The sequence below is a fragment of the Cinclus cinclus genome, chromosome 6 (assembly GCF_963662255.1).
Source record: "Cinclus cinclus chromosome 6, bCinCin1.1, whole genome shotgun sequence".
Classification (NCBI taxonomy): Eukaryota; Metazoa; Chordata; class Aves; order Passeriformes; family Cinclidae; genus Cinclus; species Cinclus cinclus.
Genome location: NC_085051.1, coordinates 1,140,827 through 1,163,079, shown reverse-complemented (window position 1 = coordinate 1,163,079; position 22,253 = coordinate 1,140,827). Strand labels below are relative to the sequence as shown.

General features: G+C 40.0%; 1 protein-coding gene across 1 annotated transcript in view; it reads left to right on the top strand.

Annotated features, from left to right (window-relative positions):
- SYT9 (synaptotagmin 9) overlaps positions 1-22,253 on the top strand; it is a 58,953-nt gene that overhangs the window by 30,740 nt on the left and 5,960 nt on the right. The window contains exon 3 of the mRNA XM_062494506.1: positions 1,073-1,619. Coding sequence (XP_062350490.1) covers positions 1,073-1,619 — 547 coding nt within the window. The remainder of the gene's footprint in view (positions 1-1,072; positions 1,620-22,253) is intronic.

The window sequence follows — 22,253 nt, the reverse complement described above, 5'->3', positions numbered from 1 at the left end:
TCCAGGGGAACTGGAGAACCAGTACACATGGGAAGAGGAAAGGGGCAGGCTGAGAGTGTGTGCAGGGGCAGGTATAAAAGGATTATGTTTCATACAGCAAGAATAAGGATCAGCATGTGAAGAGCCAGTAAATTTCTTAGCCAAAGCAGATGAACTTCAGTTGGAGAAGGTACAGCACTAGCCCACTGGCTCTTTGTTAGCCCATTCTTTTTTATTCCTCCACAGGATATTCTGCACTTCTCACTGCTACGAGGAGCTTAAGGGTTGAATTTTTATTCTTTTTCTCCTTTGGTGACATGATAATACTTTATCCTAGAAATGACTAATGTAGAGCCATAAGATTATCTATTTATTATGCAACAAGAGAAAAAAATTAGGATAGCACATAAGAGGCTGTTCCTTCTTTAAGCATGGGTAAACAGATATTTACCAGAAATGAATGAACAATTATAGCAGAGGAACTATTGCTGATTACATTCAATATAAATAGCTTTGGATTAATCCTGTGCTGGCATTTTCCACGTGTTCTTTCTGTGTTCAACCCGAGCTCTTGGTGCACCAATACGCTGAGTGATTGCTGCATATGAATAGGACAATAAAACGGAACTCGTAGAAGATTAGGGTTTTACCTAATCCAACTTTCACATCTCCCTACCTCAACAGCGATTGCAAATTTGGTTTTTGTTACCATCCATGAAGGAAAAATTTCAGTCACAGTAAGTGTGAATTATTAAATTTCACTGGACTGAAGCTAAAAGCAGCTAATGAAAGTAAAGGAGCTTCTCAGCCAAAGTGCCAGAGTTTATTACATCAGGTGTGAGAGGAAAAAAAGGAAAACATTTGCTGGGGTGGTCATCTTTCCATGTCAGCCCAGCTTGAGGCATGGGAACAGAAAATGGTGTGGCATTAGCAGTCTGATGCTGGAGGTCAGCTCTCACAAACGCTGGCTCTCAGGGTTTATCCCTTGGTTAAAAACCCCACCCCGCCGTACGCTGGGGAAATGCGCCAAACGCCGACAGGATCTGTAGTGCGTGTGCACAGCCCGTTCCAATTCTTTCCTTTTCGCTTTAAGGCACAATTCACTGCGGAGACAGCTCAACCTGTCCAACCCTGACTTCAACATCCAGCAGGTCCAGAAGCAGGAGCAGCTGACGGGCATCGGCCGCATCAAGCCCGAGCTGTACAAGCAGAGATCTCTGGACACGGACGACGGCCGGAGGAGCAACAGCAAGGCCTGTGGGAAGCTCAACTTCATCCTCAAGTACGACTGTGATTTGGAGCAGCTGATAGTGAAGATCCACAAGGCCGTCAACCTGCCGGCGAAGGACTTCTCTGGAACTTCAGATCCGTACGTGAAGATATATCTGCTCCCCGACAGGAAAACAAAACACCAGACTAAAGTGCACAGAAAGACCCTAAATCCAGTATTTGATGAGGTTTTTTTATTTACTGTCCCGTACAATGATCTCAACACGAGGAAACTCCATTTCTCTGTCTATGACTTTGACAGATTCTCCAGGCACGACTTGATTGGCCAAGTGGTAGTGGATAATTTTTTAGATTTGGCAGATTTTCCCAGGGAATGTAATATTTGGAAGGATATTGAATATGTCACCAATGTAAGTATTATAATTATTCTTTTTGAATTTTGTTTCTGACTTTATTTCCCTAATCTGATTATAACTGAAATTGTTGAATTTGTGAAGGAAAATAACTCTATTCTCTCTCTTTCTCAAGCTTTGACCTTAATCCAAAGAAATTGACAGTGCATTTTCAGTCCTCATTTCTTGTTCTTTGGATATACTGAAGAATGCTTTATGTAGGAGACAGTGAGTTTAGTCATTTCCCTGCTGATAGGGCAGAAATGCTGGAGAATGTTTTAATCTCGCTTAATCTGAAACTTACTTAAGGAAATGTTACTTCTCTTATTTTGCCTGTCTTCCTGTTTTGCACATATTTTTAATGTAACTTACATCACACTAATTAGGCAGAACTGCAGATTCAACATTTCTTACGTAGCGATCTTCAGTTCTTCAAAAGACTGTTCCTATTAAGTCAGAAACCCCCACAGCTACAATTCAGCCAAAGAGAGTTCAGCCACTGCTGTTCCATGGAAGCAGTGAAACATGCTGAATTGGTTTAACTCTTTGTTTGGTATTGTTGTGTTCCTGGGGAAATGAGGAGTTGTATTTTAAAAGTCTGTATTTTGATTCTTCCAAAGTCTCTGTTACCGAGTTCTGTGCAGGAATCTAAACAGTGATTAGGGGTAAAATAATGGAAATTGCTTCCAAAAAAGAAGGAGCTTTCTCCTCAGAGCAGGAGCCAACCTCCTTGCAATGCCATTAGAGATGAATCCCGTGCATCCTCAGGAGGACAGACCTTCAGTGAGAATGGCACACAGCAGAAATCCACAGGGGTGAAGGCACCAGTGCCAAGTGTGAGGAAGTATTTCATTTGCTATGTCAAACCATACTCCAGTGGAGTGCACATTTTAGAGTCAAATAAACCAGACATCATTAGCAGTAAGATCAGAGGGTAAGTTTGTTATACCTCCGTTCAGGAAAGCACTGAAGCATCTGCTTAGTTAAGAAGTCATTGAAAAGTAAAGGCTGTTCTGAGCCAAATAACTTGCCTGAATTCAGACCTTCACCTTACACCTATGTGGTATGGTAACACACCTGTATTACAGACCAAATTGATTACATATTTTTCTTATTCTTTTTCCCTTGGAAAATTCTTTATGAAAATGGATATTTTCCAACTTTTAAGTTGAATTCTCTGCACAGTCCTGTGCCACACGAGGATGGAAGTGCATCAGCACAGGCAGTTCTTCACTCAGGGTACAGGCAGGGGCACGGACACTTGGTGTCAGGGAGGATAAACCTGGCTTTCATAAGAGAAGTTACTGCTTTTCAGCTGCAAGGCAAAAAGTAAGGATGTGACAGAGCAGCTGACAGTCATTCCAAGTGAAAGGCTGCCTTCATACAGCATTAAGTGTCCAAAGATCAACTTCATTTCTCACAGTGAGCTGAAAGTGGAATGTGCACGCACACTGGGGCTGCTTTGATGTGAACAGGTCCTTTCCCCCCTGCTTTAACTTGGGCAGAAGATTGGCTGTGGTATTTTCTTTTGAATCACTTCTTCCAAATTTCAGAAGTGATGCAACATATAATTTGTATTCAGATTTTCTGTGATATCTGGAATGAAATTCAGGGCTGAAACATGAGTCATTTATTAATTCCTCCTGATACCAATTCTCCCTTGAAGTGTAGCCTTGTGTATCCAAACAGAGCACATGACCTGCCATCTAGACTTGTCACTGGCTTTCCAGCCAACAGAGGCCTTTTTGAAGCAAGTGACTCATGGTACATGGGAGACACATCCAATTCTGGGTAATGTGAGCTCTGAGATAAATGAAAATGTGGAGTACCCGTCTTACCAGTTAACATTTCCAAAATCCAAAGGTTAGAATTCATTTGGTGAGGTTATGAGAAATGCTCCACGCACCATTTAAGAATCCAAGCTTCAGCCCTGTTCTCTTGGCTGTGTAGCTGAGGTATCTCTCAGCCTGACAGCAGAAGCTGTCCTGATCCAGGGCTACTCACTGAGGCTGCTGCAGTGGATACTCCTGTGGCTGCGCTCACTCCAGGCCAGCAGGCAGCATTAGTGAAGCTCAGAAAGAAATTCTGGCAAAGTTCTGAGCCCCATTGGTTGGAAACCAAAGCTGTATCAACTGTAACAGGTTTTCAGTAATTTTATTTGAATGTCCTCTTGTTTCAGATAATAATTAGAGAACAGAAAAATGATGGGCAAAGTCACTGAAAGGAATTCACTTTATCTAGGTCAACAAAAAGTGCACACAGGAAGGATAGACCTAGGAAATGAATGAGAGAAAGAGAAGCTCCACAAACTACATGACAAGTTTGTCATACTTCTGAAGTGTACAATTCATTTTAATTCCTTGTGGATCTTATTACAATGCCTAACCAGTGAGCCCAAAGGCCTTTATTTTACATTCTCCATTTTACTATGTTCTAATCCAATTTGACACAGCAATATAAAAGAATGTATCAAATCCTTCTCTGCCCAGCAAAATGTCCTGCTTCAAGTGAGCACTACGTATTATACCTGAAATGTCAGCTTTACTGCAAACAATGCCATTAAACTGACCTATTATGCCATGTGCTTTCTTCTGTTTTCTAATAGCACTGGAAGAATTTTTTATCCTAAACCAGCAGTTTTCAGTCTTTGCACTATAACAGCTGTTACCATCCCAGAGTTTGAAATTATTTTGTGACACAGGCACGTGTCAGCATAAAAAATTTTTACGTGCTTAAAAGCAGTCTGGTGCCAAAGACAAATCTCCAGTATCAAAATGACTGTTCTTTTACTCCCAGGTCCTCTGAGCATAAAATCTCTCTCCTGTAACACTGACGCTTTTTCCGAGGAGGGAAAAAGCAGCAGTGGGCTGTGTAATGGTAGAAATAATTAAGTGGATCAACTTTATTTTTTTTAGCATGAGCATGACATTAACTAGATAAGCATTTTTTTGGTTTTTTTTTTTTTTTATCTGCTGGTCAGAAATACTGGTTTTTGGTTTATCAAGATAAAAAGATAGTTTTTATTTTTAGCCTGGGTTTCTCTTGTTGTTTTGTTTAGTGGCATCTAAAGCACAGTCAGGGTTTGGGGTGGGGTTTTTTTGGTTGTATTTGTTTACGAACTGATGGCATGTTTGAAGAGAAAAAACAAGTGGTTGATATTTCCTTAGCTGGCATCTTCAAACTCAAATGGGATCAAGCAAAAACACATGGCTGTGTCTCAAGATAAAATGGAAAACCATGAAAGAAGAAGGTGTCAAATATGAAACAGGAAGGTGTCAGATGGTCCATTTCGGATAAAGGAAAACCTTCTCTTTCAGAGTGTGCCAAGTATCCTCTTACATAACTTGCTGTACCCCGGAAAAGAAAATCCTTTGACAAGAATTGCTTGTTAAACATCACGAGGCTGATGCAGGGCACAGAGAGCATTTTTGCCAGCTGGAAATACAGCTCTGGTTCATCCTGGCTCTTGGGGTTCTCAAAGAGCTCAGCACTTGATAAGCAGGGGAACTTTCTTGAGGAGTTTTCTCAGCTTAGATGAGGGGGATAACTGGAGTAAGGAAGTCATTTTAGCAGGGAAATTTGTGGCTGTGGTCCTTTTTGAGTGTATAACTTCTGCCAGTGATGCTATTTTTCAGTTGTCAGATATAGTTATGTTTAATATCTAGGCATGGAACAACCAAAACTGCTCTTTTTTTCTGAATGTTTGAGTTCATATATACACTTTTTAAAAAAATCCTATTCCTAACACCCAATTGGCAGCTTTCTCTCATCTCAAAAAAACCCAATAGATCAGGGCACAAAAGGAAATGGAAATATAGGGAAATATTCCTGAATCTAAGAGAGAAGAGAGTACAGAAACAAGACCCTGGGTAATGCAGATAGAATTTGAGAAGTAGCATGCCACAGACTTAAAGGAATGTGTTTACTAAAACCCTGAAGAGAGTTATGGGTAGTTCAAAGCTATGAAGAGACATGAGCTGTATATCAAGTTGCTCACTTTGACATCTAGAAAGAGCCAGGATATGCCAGAAATTTCAAAGCCAAGAAATTGATTTCATCTGTTTGTAAGAATCTTCAAGCTCTCCTAGGGTCTGGGTCAAACATACAACAGTGTATCAGATAATGCTGAATTCCTTTTGCACAGATTCAGGAAACAAAAGCATATTGAAAAAAAATAATTAATTGAAGATGCATGTTGAAATGCATGTTAGTGTTTTGACAAGGAGAGAGTTAAAAATTAGGGCTGTTATAAGTATTTGAAATTCTGTGTTCTAAAAATGCTCTGTGTTCACTGCTGTCATTCTTTAGTTTGCCCGAGCAGAAAGATAAGAGAATTTGTGGTTTTAGGCATTTATGTTGTATAACTGAGATGCAACTGGAATCATAACATCACTAGAAGGAAGTTTCAAGTTCCCTGTTTCAGAGATGTTAATGCCAACCATGGTATGTGTGAAAGAGAGATGAAAAGAGGCTAAATTTTTCAGTCAGTTGTTAATGACAAGCATCATAAAAGTATAAAATACTGAAATCTGACTGAACTGAAAAAAACTTCCTCAAAGGCTGCATCGCTCATGACCGTTCCTGCTGAGAGCTGTGAGCAGCTCAGCATCTGCCAAATGCACATGAACAGGTCACAGGGCTGAGGGCTTAAACCCTCAAAAATCCAGAAAAATAAACACTCCTTGAAAGAAAGAGGTAAACCCTGCCCCTAGCTCACCTACAGGCTGGACCAACAAGGATGTGGCTTGCTCAGGACTCGGTGCTGCTGAAGACAGGGATGAGAGCAGGTCCAGGATCTGCAGATTCCTGGCACCAGCCTGAATCCATTCTGCTTGCACTGCTTATCTCCCTCGACAGTGTGCAGACTCTGGAGCTGGCAGCAAGTCAGCTAAGTCCACCTACTCCAGTTCTAAAAACTGTTTAGCTTGTCAAGATGTTTTAGCTAGTATTTCTGTAATCCCTGTTCTGGCAACTTGCAGGGTTTGGAGAAGTGATGGCATTGAGCAAGAGCTCAGAAAAGCCTTTAAAATATTTACAATGGTTAAAGAAATTTTTGAGTTTGAGGGGGAACAGAAACAAACCAAGTCTCTGTGTCTGCATCCAACCCATCAATGTCAAGTGCCATATCTACTTTTTTTTCTGTGTCAGTAAAAGGGAAACAAAGGTTGATTTTCTTTTATTTACTTTTTTTTTTAATACAGAAAACCTATCCTGTATTAACCTCTTGTTCTATTTCTTTAGGCTTTGGCATAAGGGAAGCAACCACTTAGGGTTGTGGAGATGATTCTACTTAATTGATTTGCAAATGCAAGCCTCTTTAGAAGAGACAGATTTGCAAACCCATGAATCTTCCCTGTTTTAAAACATGGCAAAAGCTTTGCAGAAACAACAACTATTTCATGGCTGTTTTAAGGCAGTAAACACAAGGGATAAGGTTCACCTTGTTTAATGATTTTGTTTTAAAATTAAGAAAAAAAAAACATGATGAAAACCAGAATTACTCAAAATAAAGAAAAAAATGAAACCAGAAAGCATAATTGCCTTTAAGAGCAGACCCATGGATATTCATCTTCTTCTGAGTCACAAGGTCACCCTTTGTTGCATGATTTTTTCTGTCTATTCTTAATCAACTGTTCAGAAAAAAATGAAAGTGCATGTGTAATGAATCATTTCGTAGCCAAAAGATGCTGGAAAGTCATAGATCTTTAATCCTTCCAGTTCCTAAGGGTCATCACAGTAAGGATAAAATAGAAATTAATTAGGCTTCAGCATCAGCACAACAGGTATAGTACTCAGTGTTCAGTAGAGAACAGCTGAAGCCAGTGCTTTTCTTCCTGAATACCTTTTTAACTACTATTTAAATGCATTCATTTTAAAAACTGGGTTTTTCCTTTTGTCTTTTGGGTTTTTTTTTCTTTGTAAATTTAATGATTGTAATAATGACTTTGTAGAAGAAGATTTGTCAGAAATTCCATACAGTTAAATGATTAGGGGCCAGCACTCAGCACAGCTAAACAAGGGACAGACATGGTTAGGTAGAGATAAAATATTAACAGGTTTTCAGAAAGTTAAAGGCAGCTTATGCCTAATTCTGCTGGAGCAGCTGGGTAATGGTGAGAATAATAAAAATAAAAACTTGGGAAGGATCGGTAGTAAAATAAAAGTTAAATGCCTTGGAGAGCAGTGGTTTGATATGGAATTCTTTTCTGTTGGTCCCGAGTCAAGGGTAAAAGCACTGCAAGCTTGGCTCTTGGTTTTTTAGAGAACAGAAGTGAAGACTATTTCATGCAAGGGATTTCCCAACAGCCTGGTAATTCCACAGGCATGGCCAGAAACAGGATGGATCCTGTACTATCACCGAGGCTTCAGCTACCACTGACTGGGGGTTTGGGAGCAGTTTAAGGAAATTATAATTCAGAGAGTTGTGTCCGTGTGTTTGCAACATGTGAAGTTTGCAGAGCCCATGAGCGTGGCCATCAGAATTTCCAAGGGAGCTTTTTTTTTCAGGACAGATATTTCTCTACCAAAAAAAAAAACAAAACAAAACAAAACAAAACAAAAAAAAAAAAAAAAAAAAAAAAAAACCAAAAAAAACCCCCACTCCATACAGCCAACTAACTGAAGAAAAGAAACTAAAGCAGTCAAGAGAATAGAAACAAAATCTGTGTAGCAGAAATGGCGTCATTTCAGTTTAAAAATTGAATAGGAAAGAAGGTACTTCAAAGTTAACATTTTGAGAAAACTGGCATTTCAAAATAAGACATTTTGATTTCTCACTTGGAATGCCCTTGACTATATTTTAAAATATATTCTGAAAGCAAATTGTTTGAGTCAAGTGATGGGTATCCTGCTTCAAAATGGAAATAACTCAAAATTCTTTATTAAATTAGAAGGCTGCTTTCTAAACTGACACCTTCCCTGCCCATCAGTGCTGCATCTTCTTGAGTTCACTGTGGTTGGTCCCTGCATCCTCCATGTTTCCCTGGTACAACAGCCCCAGAACAGCAGCAGTGTTCACACAGTATTCATAATATTCATGATATTATGAATATTATGTTCGTAATATTTTTCCTCCACACATAAGCTGCATGCTGAAAAAGGTCAGACACCACCCTAAATTCTTGCTTCTCGTTAGTGGAAGTGTCTCTAAGTGAACCTGTTCCACACGTCCCCCTTCTCCTTCCTTCTCACCCTCCTCTGCCAGTCTTTTTTTTTTCCCCAAAAAATCTCTCTGAAACAAGGCTCTGGGAGAGAAAAAGCTCCCAGCAACACTGACTGCACATAAACCAAAGTCAAAATGCAATCCTGGTCAGCCAAGCCTGTCCTTCAATTATACCATCCAAAATTGTCAGTGGGAGCTGCAAATACAAAGAAAAAAATCTTGCTCCAGTATATTACAATTCAAAGGCAGCAGTTCTTGAAGACAAGCAAAGAGCATTTGCACAGTGCTAAGACTAAAATAGCTGTATTAAAGGGATCTTGGTTGTAACCATTCTGCACATAATTCAGGATTAGACTGTGCCATAGCCCTTTTTCTACAGGGTTATATAACTTTCAATTTAAACATGCATTTAGCCAGGCAGGGGGAAAAAATTGCCTCAAACACGCATTTAATTATTGAACAGTTTTGGGAATGCTTACTCTGTCTTTTTTTTTTCTAGCAGGGGTCACAAAAAGCATTTCAATAGCTTATGGATTTATCAAAATTTTTGCAAAATCCTACTCTTTAAATTAAGTTTCAATATTTGGAGCCCAACTTGAAAGTATTCTTCCCTCCGAACATACTGTGCTCATGTGAAAAGCCTCAAGCCATTTTTAGTCTTTAATCCCCACTAGATATCACAGCCATCAGGCATCTTTCTCCACCAAACAGGGCATTGCAGAGTTTTACAGCTCCCTCTCTGTGCGGTGTGTTTACCCAGTTCTCATGTCATTTTCCCTTTTATTTAAGAGTAAGTGGACTTTTTCTGTTAAAATTTCCTTAGGGATTCACTGTTAACTGTGCCCTGAACTCACACAGGATATCCTGGTTGTTGGGGCAGGGCTGTTTGGGAATAACACCATATCTGACAGGCTGGCACCCTAACACAACCTGACATGTGGATGTGCCAGGGTACAGTGCTGACTTCATCTTCTCTAGTACACCTGTGACCCAGGTAAACAGGCAGAAGAGAAAGTGCCACTACACACACGCTCTTTTCTCACCAAAAAAATAGTATTTGTCTGGTCCCCTTCAGAGTCTTGTTAGAGGATGTCACCTGTCTCACACTAACCTTTCAGGCTTGCAGGATCTGTAACAGAGGATAAAATGTCATCTGTACAGAGGGAGGAACTGCTGGATCATAACTAGTGCTAGGAGGCACGAGATTAAATTGTGGATCTTGCCAAAATTAAGATAAGGCTATAGCATTTGCTAAAGTCATCACGTGAGGACTGTCTCAGACATCTCCACTGCCTTTGTAGGGGGAAAACATTAGAAGCTGCAGCTGAAGTGGGAGCTGACCTGTGGAGAAGGATGTATTATTCCCACAGTATATATCTACATATGTATCTATGGCTTCTCCAGCTTTTCTCCTCATCCAGGAAACTTTGAGCTCCCATAAATGACAGTAGAAACTTCAAAGGACACACAAACCATTTCCCCTAAGATTTAGTGCAAGATGAGCTCCACTGGTGCAGGCAATGCCGAGGATGTGGGTTCAATCCCTATGAGAGCTGTTCACTGAGGAGCTGGGCTGCGTGGTGCCTGTGGGCTCCTTCCAGCTCAGAATATTCTGCCATGCTGTGAGAGGTACAGTTGCAGGTGTTGTGGAGGCCCTGGGTGGCTGTGGAGGACGAGAGATGTGGCAGCTTTTGTGTGTTCAGTCACAGACCCTCGGAGCTCTGTAGAGAACCTTGCTCGGGTCACTGCAGAAAGAGCCATAGCTCTGCTCCTCCATCTCTCACTTTGTGAAAAATAGGCAGCCAAACCATCCAGGGGAAGAGGGGTGGAATGGCATCACTCTTTCATGCTAAGTGAGCTGTTTCTCCTGTTTTTCTGAGAGCAGAGCTAAAGAAACGAAGGCAAAACTGAGGTTCTGACTGAAAGCTTTTTCATCGAGATGTATCAGCCCCAAGTCTATGACATCGTTACAGCAGAGAACTTTATTTTAACTCACTGTTTCGTTTAATTTTCTGTCATGTACGCTCATTTCTCTAAAAATCTGAATACGTGTGTTACCAGGAACAACATAAAAAGTTTCCTGCGAAAATTCCAGCAGGTCACGGCAACATCACTTTGTGCTTGCCTGGGGAAGATTAAATGGCAGATATACACAAATCTCTGAATTCTGCTCTGGTTCTCACAAAGGCAAAGCACACCCAATGCATGCTCCAGTTCGAAAAACATGGATATTATGACTCCTGTAGCTAGTCTTGCTGAAGTTACTGGATGTATTCACAGGGGTAAATGAGGCAGAAAGGCTTTTGCAGTGCTGAGCCTTCCTGTGACTCCCTAGCAGAGATTTAGAGTGAGCATTTCACACCATGTACTCTGGAGAAGTGACAGGCTCAAATGATGGGAATGCATTAGCAGTGTCTGTGCTGTCATGACATTTGAGATTTCTGTAGCTACATTCTCCTGGCCCTTCATTGCTTGATTAAACACCTTGCTCTATTTACTCAAGAAAACAGGAGTAACAAGCTACCTCTTACCTTAGTGAGTGCTTAATCATTCACTGCTTCCTTTACCAGGAAAACGTCAAATTAAAGCTCTGAACACCATCTGGAAGAAGATTCCTGACTAGTGATGGGATCTTGCTTGTGACGGGCAGGGAAGCAGAATACAACTGACAGCTGGAGGTTTTCACATATGAAACTATTCATAGTTTCATATATGAACTCTTGGGGGAAAAAATCCCCCACTCAGATATTTGGGGCAAATCTGGCACCTAAAAAATAGCAGTTTATGACAACATCAGGAAGCATCTCCTTGCTTGCCAGGCAACCAATTACTGACATCCTCAGAACTTGAAGTCACTGCCCTTCCTACCTCAAATCTCCTCTTGATTCCTGCAGTAAAATCATTTGGAAAGGAGCAGTGAATAGGAGAAACTTTGAAGGTTAACTCCAAAGAACAAAAGAACAATTCTCCATACTGTATTTTGTGCATCTGTTTATGGAATTCATTGAGCTCTATACGTGTTTCCTCTTTAAAAGCATGCTGGGGTTTTGTAAGTATTTTTAAAAGCCAGCTGTGATTTAATCAATCATCTGATCTGCATTATGATAACTCTTCTGAATAACCCCAACAATAAAATAAATATGTATGCAGTAAAGTGAAACAAAAGTGTGCAAAAATTATAGAAAAAAAAACAGCAGACTTTGGTTTCAAGCACCCTAGAGAGTTATTCATGATCATCAGGAAGAAAGGAAACACTTTAAAATAATGAAAACCTTTCAATATCTGTACTCCACTGAGCACAGAATCTTACAGTAAATTCTAATTTAACTATAAACTTCCCTCTGTTGAGACCACAACACTTTGTGAAGGTAGAAATGAGTAGTGCTCAGGATTAGGTCCTGACTCTATTGTAAAGTCAGGGAAAGAATTCCCACTGAAGCTCAGATTTCCTGCACATCCTTCTGGTATAGTCTAGAAATAGTATCTTGTAAGCAGTACAAAAAGCCAAATGAAATCATGTACTGAGGTAACCCGAGATATACATCAGGAAATGCAATAGAACAGAAGAACACACAAGTTCTCACCCTTTTATTCCTCTCTGCAAAAGAAATACCTGTCAGTGACCTACTCAACAAGGATTTGAAGGTACTCCTCCTCCCCCGAAGTTTGATGATTAAACTGTGAGTGAGCTATCTACTTTGGTTTTGAAGAAAGCAGATGGAGATTTCTCCATCAGAAGTTACCTGAGTTTGACACCTGCTGCTTCAGTTTCTGACTGGCTGCAGCCATCCTGAGGGAATGAAGACAGAGTATTTTCCCCAAGGTTTCTGCTGTGAGCACCCTGGCCCATTCCTTTTGGTAGCTCAGCATAATTTCTCATTCTCCAGCTCCTTTTCCAGATCCTTCCCTTTACTTAATGTATAGAACACCAGCATTCTTGGGAAAGTCATGAAAAACTCTTCACTGGACACCAAACTTTCATCATAAAAGGACATATAAAAAGCTTCTCATCCCATCTATAACAGTAATATTTTTTTTGTTACAAAAAGCTATTTTTAAAAACAACTGTCTCTATAGCTTTAGATGCTCACTGTCATTATCTCCATCATCATGTTCTTCTCAAAAGTTACATATTTTGGGAAACCTTTCAGTGCTAAATCAGCACATCCTTCTTTTCTGGCAGTTTTGAGTCAGGACAGTCAGAGATAACTACACTAACTTCTTTCAAAATCATACTTCCAAAAAATTGAAGTTGGGACCCTCTTAAGGTATCAGATCAAGAACCCAAACTCAGATTAACAGAGTTTTAAAGCATACTCATCATTTAGGACAAGCCAGTTCACAACTCTTGATTTAATCTAAAAAACCATCAAATAATTTAAATAATAAAACTAATCAAACTGATTAAATTCAACTGAAAACTTGAGAAGGCATCTAGGTGACCATGAGATTTTAAATCACAGACTGTCCAACAGTGTGCTACGGGGTTTTTTTTCCTACCAATAAGTGAGTATGTGCTGAATAATACCATTTATTCTGAGTATAGTCATAGCCAGCTCTAAGTCTGGGCAGCTCAGCACACTCATCTCATAATTCCACGGGGAAGAACAGAACCAGCTGCAGAAAACAGTAATTGTCCTCTCTAGGCATGTTTCACAGGTAGCACGTGTAAGGTAAAACAAGTTAGAAGAACAGTCTGCTAGGAGGAGGGAGTTCTGTTGACTCATCTTCATGGATTTATAGCACTAAACCACTCCTATATTTAGTGCTCTCTTTATCTCACATCTTACGCTACCCTCAGCGCATTCCTTAGGAGAAAAAACATGCTCACTGAAGTGGCCCTAAAATTGCCTCCAGTGCACATCTAAATATAATAGGGAGGCACAAACACATCTGATAGAGAACAAGTGTTACAGAAAAAGAGCTGTTATCACACCCTGCCCAATCACATCTTCCCCAGCTCACGCTGTAGACACCTGGATGGGTGATACACTCGATTTCACAGTCGGCATTTTCTAAAATGGACTCCTGTCTTCTCTCTTCACATTCCTTCAGGTTCCTCAGAGTCTTTTGCTTCATTTTAAAGCTCTTTCCTTCGTCTGTACTGCTAAGTAGATGTAGTACTGGGTTGGTAAACTGCCCAGCAGCTTCATGATTAATATATCCTGTTTATTTGTAAGGCAGGTGGATGACACACAGCAACAGCATAAATTCTCCATGACCAGATGCACATCTCTCAATGTATGTCAATTTGTGTCCGCATGACAATAGTCCAGAGCTATCTCTGAAGAAAAGCAGGCAGCTGGACTTGCATGAACTTCTGGGCAGCACCAGCAATGAAGATACCAAGAAACAGCAAAATGTTCCTGGTACTGCCTGGGAGAAGTGGATCACCAGGGATTCCATGGCATTGATTTGGGTGGTGAGGCAGGGAGGTTTGCCCTGGCAGGGTTAGATACCAGCAGCATCTCAGCATGACGTGCTGTCAGCAGGTTTTACAGTCTGGTGTGAAATCATCATTAGCACCTCTAGGAGGAAACAGAGGAGCCTTCTCTCCCATGTTTCTCCCCTATGCCTCAAAAAAATCATCACCAAAGCCCCAGCATCTCTCCTGATTCATATGTGTAATTTCCTTTTTAGCATGGTTTGAGAACCAAAGAATGAAAGCATGAAAACTGTCCTCTTGTCCACACTTCTGGAGTGATGCAGTCTGATTATCATTAATTTTATTGTCATTCTCTTTCTTTCTCCCTCTACTGCTTTAATTCCTTTTGTATTTGGAAACCAGATGGATTCTAAGTTATGAAATGAGATAATTTTGCAGTATTGAAGATGTAGGAGTTTCATCCAAATTGACATATTTAATAGCTAGGTTTTATAGGATTAAAGTCCATGAGTCTATTCTTCCATTTCAGTTGCAATTAAAATGGAATGGCTGTGCCAGGACACTCAAAGCAGTACAACTGCACACCTTTGCACCCCATCCATTAACAGAATACTGCCAGCAGTGAAGTATTCTCTTCACCTTGAAAATTTGCAGGTGTTTTCTTTTCTATATTGCCCATATAAAGAAGTAAATGAAACTTATATAGAAACTGTTTTCTCTTTTTTTATAAGTGGGCAATTTTATAGAGGGGTGTTACCAATAAAATGCATGTTGTGAAATTTAGTTGTGCATTTGTTCCAATGGAAGGTTACATGGAACCTTCTCAGAGTTGGTTTTAAGTCAGAATGATCCCTTTTCACCTTTTCTCTGGTGTAGGAAACTTCCTGTGGATGGTGCATTGGAGTCTGGCACTGTTAGTGTTATACAACTGTTAACTGTTGTTGAGGTTACTGTTACACAGGTGACAGATCAGAAAATGTATTTTTTTGTATTTAGCTGCACCGCTTAATGGCAACCAAGTCAAAGGTAACAGAACTTCAGCATCGAGGAGCTCTAGTAATGAAGTTCCTTTTTGGCAGCAAACACCTGAAGTGTTCTCACTGTTGCCCGTCCTGAGGGCATGCATGACACAACATCATAACATTGTCCCCCGAGAAACAAAACACATGGAGAAATTTCAGCAGAAAGATACTTGACTATTTGCTTTAGAATCACAAGGAAAAGTACCTATTGAAAAGAAAAAAAAACCAAACTTTTAATAGCAATGAAGAAAATCACCTTTTTAACTCATAGGGAAAAAAGTAGGAGAAATAGATTCATAAGCCCATGCTTCTTTCCCCACCTGCTGAATTGACACTGAACTTAAAAGGAGCTGCTCACAGAAAATACTGCTTTTGAAAAGTCCAACTTAGGTAATAATACTTGTATTACTTTTTAGTGGGATGAGAAGCCAAAAAGGATCAGAGAGAGACAGAGAAAAGGCGCACCAGGGATTTCATTGAACGTGGATTTGATATCCTGGTATCACAGAATCACAGAGTTGTTCAGGTTGGAAAAGACCCTTCAGATCATAAAGTCCAACCATTAACCAGCACTGCCAAGGCCACCACAAATCCTGTCTGAGTGCCATATCGCCATGTCCTCTAAATCCTTCCAGGAGTGAGTGACTCCACCACTTCCCTGGGCAGCCTGTTCCACTCAGAATTTTTCAGTGATCAGGCAGGGTTTGGATTAATGGCATAAAGTTATTTTCGTGGTCTTTGAAGGGAGTACATTATATCCAAGGGGTCAGGATCTAGGGGCAAAGTGCTGCTTTGCTGCCTGTTTGCAGGGAGCAAGGCACATGTGCTTCTCCAGCTCCTGAATTCTTAACAGCTGGCCACCATATCTTCCTTCCCCACTGAAATCACACCTGGAGTGGGATTCCACTGCAGATGGAAAAATCTATCAAGAGATATCTTATAAATAAAATTAAATTTAAAAAAATAAACTTAGAGAAAATTTGTAGAATAGGAGGCTACTGCAGCATAGAATTTGACATAAGCTTTTTATTTTTCAAGGATGGTACTTTTTGGACTATTCTGTCTTTTTTTTGTTTGCAAAATTGTAGAGACAACTTAGATTAAGAATAGTAGATTCAGATTTGTGAAAATGGCCTTATTACCCATTTTGTGAATGCCCTGTGCTAAGCCTGAGCAGCACAGTCAGTACAGAACGCCTAATGTGAGTGTAATAAATACAGCCACAACACATTACAGGTGCTTCTGCAGACTGAAAAGAACATTTTTTTCTCCTCATACTGTGACTTTTTCCATCTTTTTACAGCATTAGCCAGCTACTTAGTTTCTGTCCTTCTCAGAGCTGTGTGCTCAGAATGCAGGATGTAACAGACAGCTGCTTTGCCCAACACAAAATGCCTGCACTGAGAATGACATTTGTATTTTAGTGGAACTGTAAGTTCACGTGCAGCCATTGTAACTAAAGGTAGAGTAAAAGGCCAATCCATTCATTTGCATACAGATCTAGTTTAAATTGACAGTTTCATTTTAACACACTAGAGGAAAAAAATTAACAGGCAAGACACTTTGGATTAAAATATTTTGATTGGTTTACTTCCTTTTAAAACCAGCTTCCTCCCTTGCAATTTTTCTTGGATGTATTTGAAATTTTCATTATTAGTGGTATATGGAAATAATTGAACATATCTTTCAACCGATGTCAGAATGGAAGCAAGAGGTAGCTGGCAAATAATTCGTGGTAGAAATAATTTTATGCATTAGAATGGATTTGCTGCTTCATTTTCTTCAAGCTCATGTTTGCCTAGAGATACTGAACACTTAACACATAGTTTAGCCTCCTCTTCGTACAACAAACCAGCCTTTAGCCTTGAAACTATAGTTTATTTTCTCATCTCCTTCTGTGTCTGTGATGTTCACTGAAAGTTTTCTTTTAAATCTGCAAGGTTGCGCCCCCCTAGGTTAAATTGCTTCAAGGTAGTGCATACTACAATGTCATTAACCTCTGCCTCACTTTGTTCTTCTCAGTCTTACTATTTCACAAAAAACAGAGGTCTAATCCAAATCAGTGACAGCCTGTAGAAAAACCACTGGGTTTCACATGACAGATGCTGATGGACATTCATAAAAACTTTTTTTCCCCAATGTAGGCAGTGAATGCTTCAGAACAAATCCAGCCAGGGTCCTGATTGTCCAGGTTGCACCGTTTGAGCGGTTTGTGACACTGCCCTCTGTAAAGCATTCCCTTGTGTGCCTGACCTACCTGTCCTTCCTTCCTACCACCTTCAGCTCACATCAAAACTCTTCTTTGTCCTGCTGGAAGCTCCCTCCTCATTTCCTTTTGAGAAGGCACTTGCCCTCCAAACACATATTCCTATCTAGGGCAATTTGCATTTCATTGCTATTCCCAAGCCTGTCAACATTTCTGAAGCAGCCACTGCCTTCCCTGCAGAGGGAAAGGTCTGAGTCAGCTCTGTGCCAGAGTGCTTCCCCTTAAAGCTTTAGCAGTGGGAAATCAAACCCACCCTCAGGAGACTCTGCAAGTGTCATTCCAAAGGTGGCAATGAGTGAACGCTGACGAGGAGGGAGAGAAGGAGAACCCAATTTCTCCAGAGCACCTTGCTTGTAAACTCACATCTCGCAGGTTATGACTTTTTGTACACATTCCATCAGGAAGGTGCAGTTATTTCCTCTACTTTTCAAGCCTTCCCTGTCCAACACCCACCCACACATGTGCACCCCCTCCCTCCCAGCACCAACCAAAACAATTCAAGAAACTAAAATATCTTTCAGAGGAACAGTTTAATTTGCAAAGAAAACTTCAGTTAACTTTTCAGCCAACAATGCCATCTAGCAAGCCTTCAGAGCCAACTCTAGACTCACTCTTTCCTTAATAACTGATGAGGGAGTTAAAAATTACTTCTATTGACTTTCTACAGAAGTTTCACTTTCAAAAAGCCTCATTTCTGGTTTTCCCATGAAATCAGTTTCTGACACAGGCACACACACATAAACAGGACAGGTACTCCAGCTTTTCCAGTCATTTCTCTGCTTATTTTCATGAGCTCAATTCAGACTATCTCTGCAGTTTATCAATTTAGTTTGGAACAAATTAAGACATTATTTCTATCTCCATAGATACAGGATAATTCATTAGATTCACTGTTAGGCCCAGATTCAGCAAACCACTGTAGTTGTTGTGAGTTGAAAATCTGCATAATGGATTCAAAACCAGTAAAGTCTGTAGGATTTAAGGGTATGTTTAACAACAGGTATGGGATAAAGTTTATCTGTACTGAATGGAAGCTTTTTTAAATGGATCTTAATACAGAACAATTTATCAAGAAAGTCTTAAATTACTCTAAGAACAAATATATCCTGTATATACATCCCAAGGATCATATGCAGCTCACCAGTTGGAACATTTCAGTTAATCACTGCCACCCTATTTATAGGATATAAATGATGACAGTGGAGATGCTGGGTCTTTAGAGAGATGAGTACATTGACTGCCTACAGGAAAAGGCCTCTGTCCTTGGGTCTGCTGAGGACATTGTGGCAAGAGAAAGTTATGAGCATGTTCTCCTCAAGGACACTGAGTGGATTTGTTCTGGAGCATTCATGAACTGAAAGGCTACTTTGGCTCCCACTACCCTCATTTCTGAGGCATCTTGAATGACTGGCACAGCACGATGTTGTGGCTGGAGAATCCTTCTTATGTGGCCTGGATTAAAGAAAAGTAGTCATGACACAAGGATAATGGAATCAGGAGAAGAAAAAAAACCCAAAAAAACAAAAACAAACAAACAAAAAACAAAACAAAAAAAACCCCAAAACACAAACCTTAAAAATCCATGCTAGAAGATCTTCACACTCTAAAGACAGAGGATATGGTATTGGCTTTGGTTTTGATACCATCTTTATTGAGAAGTTGCCAAAATGCTCAGGAAACTATGGGTGCAAAATCCAGAGTGACTTACACACAATCACTTCAGCTTTCTCATATTCTTTCACTGCAGTGAAACCAAGCTTCTGAATTGTTTGTTCATGTTCTTTCCCAGTAAGTGAAATCAGACATACCAACTCAAAAGGCTTCTTTACTTACTTGCTTTCATTTTTTAAGAAAAGCATAAAGAAAAGAAATAGAGACAATGAAATCCAAAAAAATAAAAGAAAGTGAGAAAATGGTACCACTTGAAAATCAACTTAAAACATGAAATATAGCCTGACATTGATGTATTGAAAGAATAATTCTAAAAGATAGGCCATTCCCATTTTCCAGTTACTTTACTTAATCACATCTCTGTAGATATGGATTGATTCAGGCATTAATAAATATCTACTTTGCTAGAGTTCATTTCTTTGATTTAAGATGTCATGAAAATAGAATTTTCCAGTCATATCTTTTCTATTCATCTCAAAATGTGTAATGGGAAGCAACTGGCAGTGTTCTAGTCACATGCAAATTCAATTAAAATCCAACATTTCAAAAGAGTTTTTATCAGTATATATTTCTCATAGATATAACCCAAAATGACTCTGTGATTAAATTATAAAAAACATAGAGCTAACTTCACAAATTCTTCTTGTTAGATCCTTTAGATTTACTATCTTCCCAAACAGATTATAGTCCATGGGATTTGCATAATATTTTTGTCCTGAACGTGTTCCTCAGCAGAATTAATATCTTATCACTCAAATCTTATTCCATGCTGATGAGCAATTTAATAAATGTATATCCCTAAAAGCAGATAACACTTCTTAAAGCATGTTTAAGTCATTTGAGCTTAACACATATACCTAGTATTCTTAACTGGTCCTTGTCTTAGCTGAGTAAACCTCCTCCAAAATAAATCCTTGCAAAATTCAAATCCCCACATTAGCAAGTGTTAGAATGATGTACTGTGAAACTTATCTTGCACTGTAGCAGTATAATTCCCTTAATTCCAGGAAAGATTTGGAAGTAACCAGGAATAATTTTTTGTTGTTTAAAATGCAATTAATGCTGCTCATCTTGGAGGGGAAAATGAAGAGAGACTTTGATAAAACAGCAGCAGTCTGGCTTTTCTGTGCTTCAGAAACTCAGGTGATACCATCTCATTCCATGAGACCTCTGCTCTGTTTCTGTTTTCCCATGCCCTTCACAGAGACAGTCCAACTGCTAAAGGAGGCAGCATGCACAGCTCTGACACAGCAGCAGGAATTCAGCAAATCTCTAAAACCACTTCTGCCTTGAAATCCTCTCTCCAGAGTTACTAACTTAATAGGAAATAAGCCAGGGCATCAGTGCCTGCTAAGTGCTCCAGTTAATGTTAGGTTGGTGAGATGCATAAAAATACATGTGGGCACCTCACAACCCATAATTAGTTTTGCAACATAGCAGAAAAGTGAAAAAGTAGTGTCTGAAAAAGAAGTGTCTGTCTTTTTATAGCTGTAGAGCTGAGGAGCCTGGTGTAATTGAGACATATGCTTCAATTAGAGTGGCACAGGCACTGCGTGGGGCAGGCATAGCACAGCTCCTCTCTCCAGAAATACACAGCTCAAGGTGCCAAAGAAATGGGCACAAACCTTATGAATGCCTGACTCGGGCACAGCAAACCTCCCAGATCAGAGGCAGGAGCAGAAGATAGAACCTAGAAATTGTCTTGTTTTCTTCCATCCCCTGCTGCCTGCTTTACATACCCATTTTCTGTGCTCAAATGTATTTATGAGAAGGAAGAGGAGAGCTCTGATCCCAAATTGCCATTCCCATTTGTCAGAATACCCCTAACAACCAGGTGGCTTAGAGGTTTCACTGGAAAGGTTTGATCCAGCCTGAGCTGCTTAGTGCAGCCTCAAAGGCATCAAAGGTGAGGCCATTTAGGGGCCCTTGGTCACCATCCTGTGTGAGGTTACACATCTCCCTGTTCAATATCCTGAATTATACTCACCAAGCAACAGCATGGAACTGCTGACACAGTACTGGGGAGTGATTTATCCTGCAGGCTAATCTCCAGCAAAATTGAATAATTTTAAAAACTACAAATGCTGTGTGATTATAGACTAAAAGCCTGCTAATGTTACTATTAGAATTTAGCATTTTCAGAGGTGTATCTATTTTTGGTTAGTTTTACGGGGGGGGGGGGGAGGGGGGGGAGGGGGAACCCAAAATGTTTTCTGGGAAAAGCAGGAACAATAACCCTTTCAGTAGAAGCCACTGAAAATTACTCAAAAAATACTATTTTTATAAGGTATCAAGTATTTCCACCAGGAATAGAGTGGGAAGGAAACGTAATATGAGAGGGGGGCATGTCTCCGTGCTCCTAACAGCAATTTCATTTACCTCGAGGTTTCATGGATTATGGGATTCATCCTGTTGGCAGTTTTAAGGCAAACCTTGTGATTTACACCTCTGGTTTGAGCTCTCCCAGGTTAACACTGGGACATTTTCAGGGAGGAAGCTTCCTGTTCTTGCTCTGTTGAATAAAGAATTGCATGAACACAGCAAGGGCTCAGAGACAAATCCAGGTGGGATTATCAGAGCTCCCTGTGAGGCACAGCTCACAACAGCAAGGTGCTCACCCCCAGCCTGGGGAACTAGAAAAGCAAAGCCCATCCCAATCTTGTTTCACCTTTTTTAGAATACAGCAACAGGCAGGTTACAGACTAAAAATAAAGGCTGTGTTTCTATCTCGGAACCTGGGCAGTTTTTCAAGGATATTTATTCACTTATGCTTCCTGCTGAATGGGACCAAAAGAAAACTAATGCAGGGCATGTGCATATAAGTAAATTATAATTGCAATTTCATTAGCTTCTGATAATTTTCTTTTGAGTTATTAATAAAACTGATCAGCCTTTTGGTCTGGTTAGATTAGGGCTGTCATGGTTGCACTGTAACATGCCCTGTATGGTATTACGACCACACTGAATGAGGTTAGGCAGAAATTTGGAAAGTACAACATGCATGACTTGATAACTTACACTATTTATGAAATCTTTTCCTAAGCAGGAATTCCAAAATGTCTCTGGCAGTGTAATGCCTGTAGTGGCACATTTTGTGGAGCATACACAGCAGTGCCTGAGCACTCAGTCTGAACAGGAACTAATC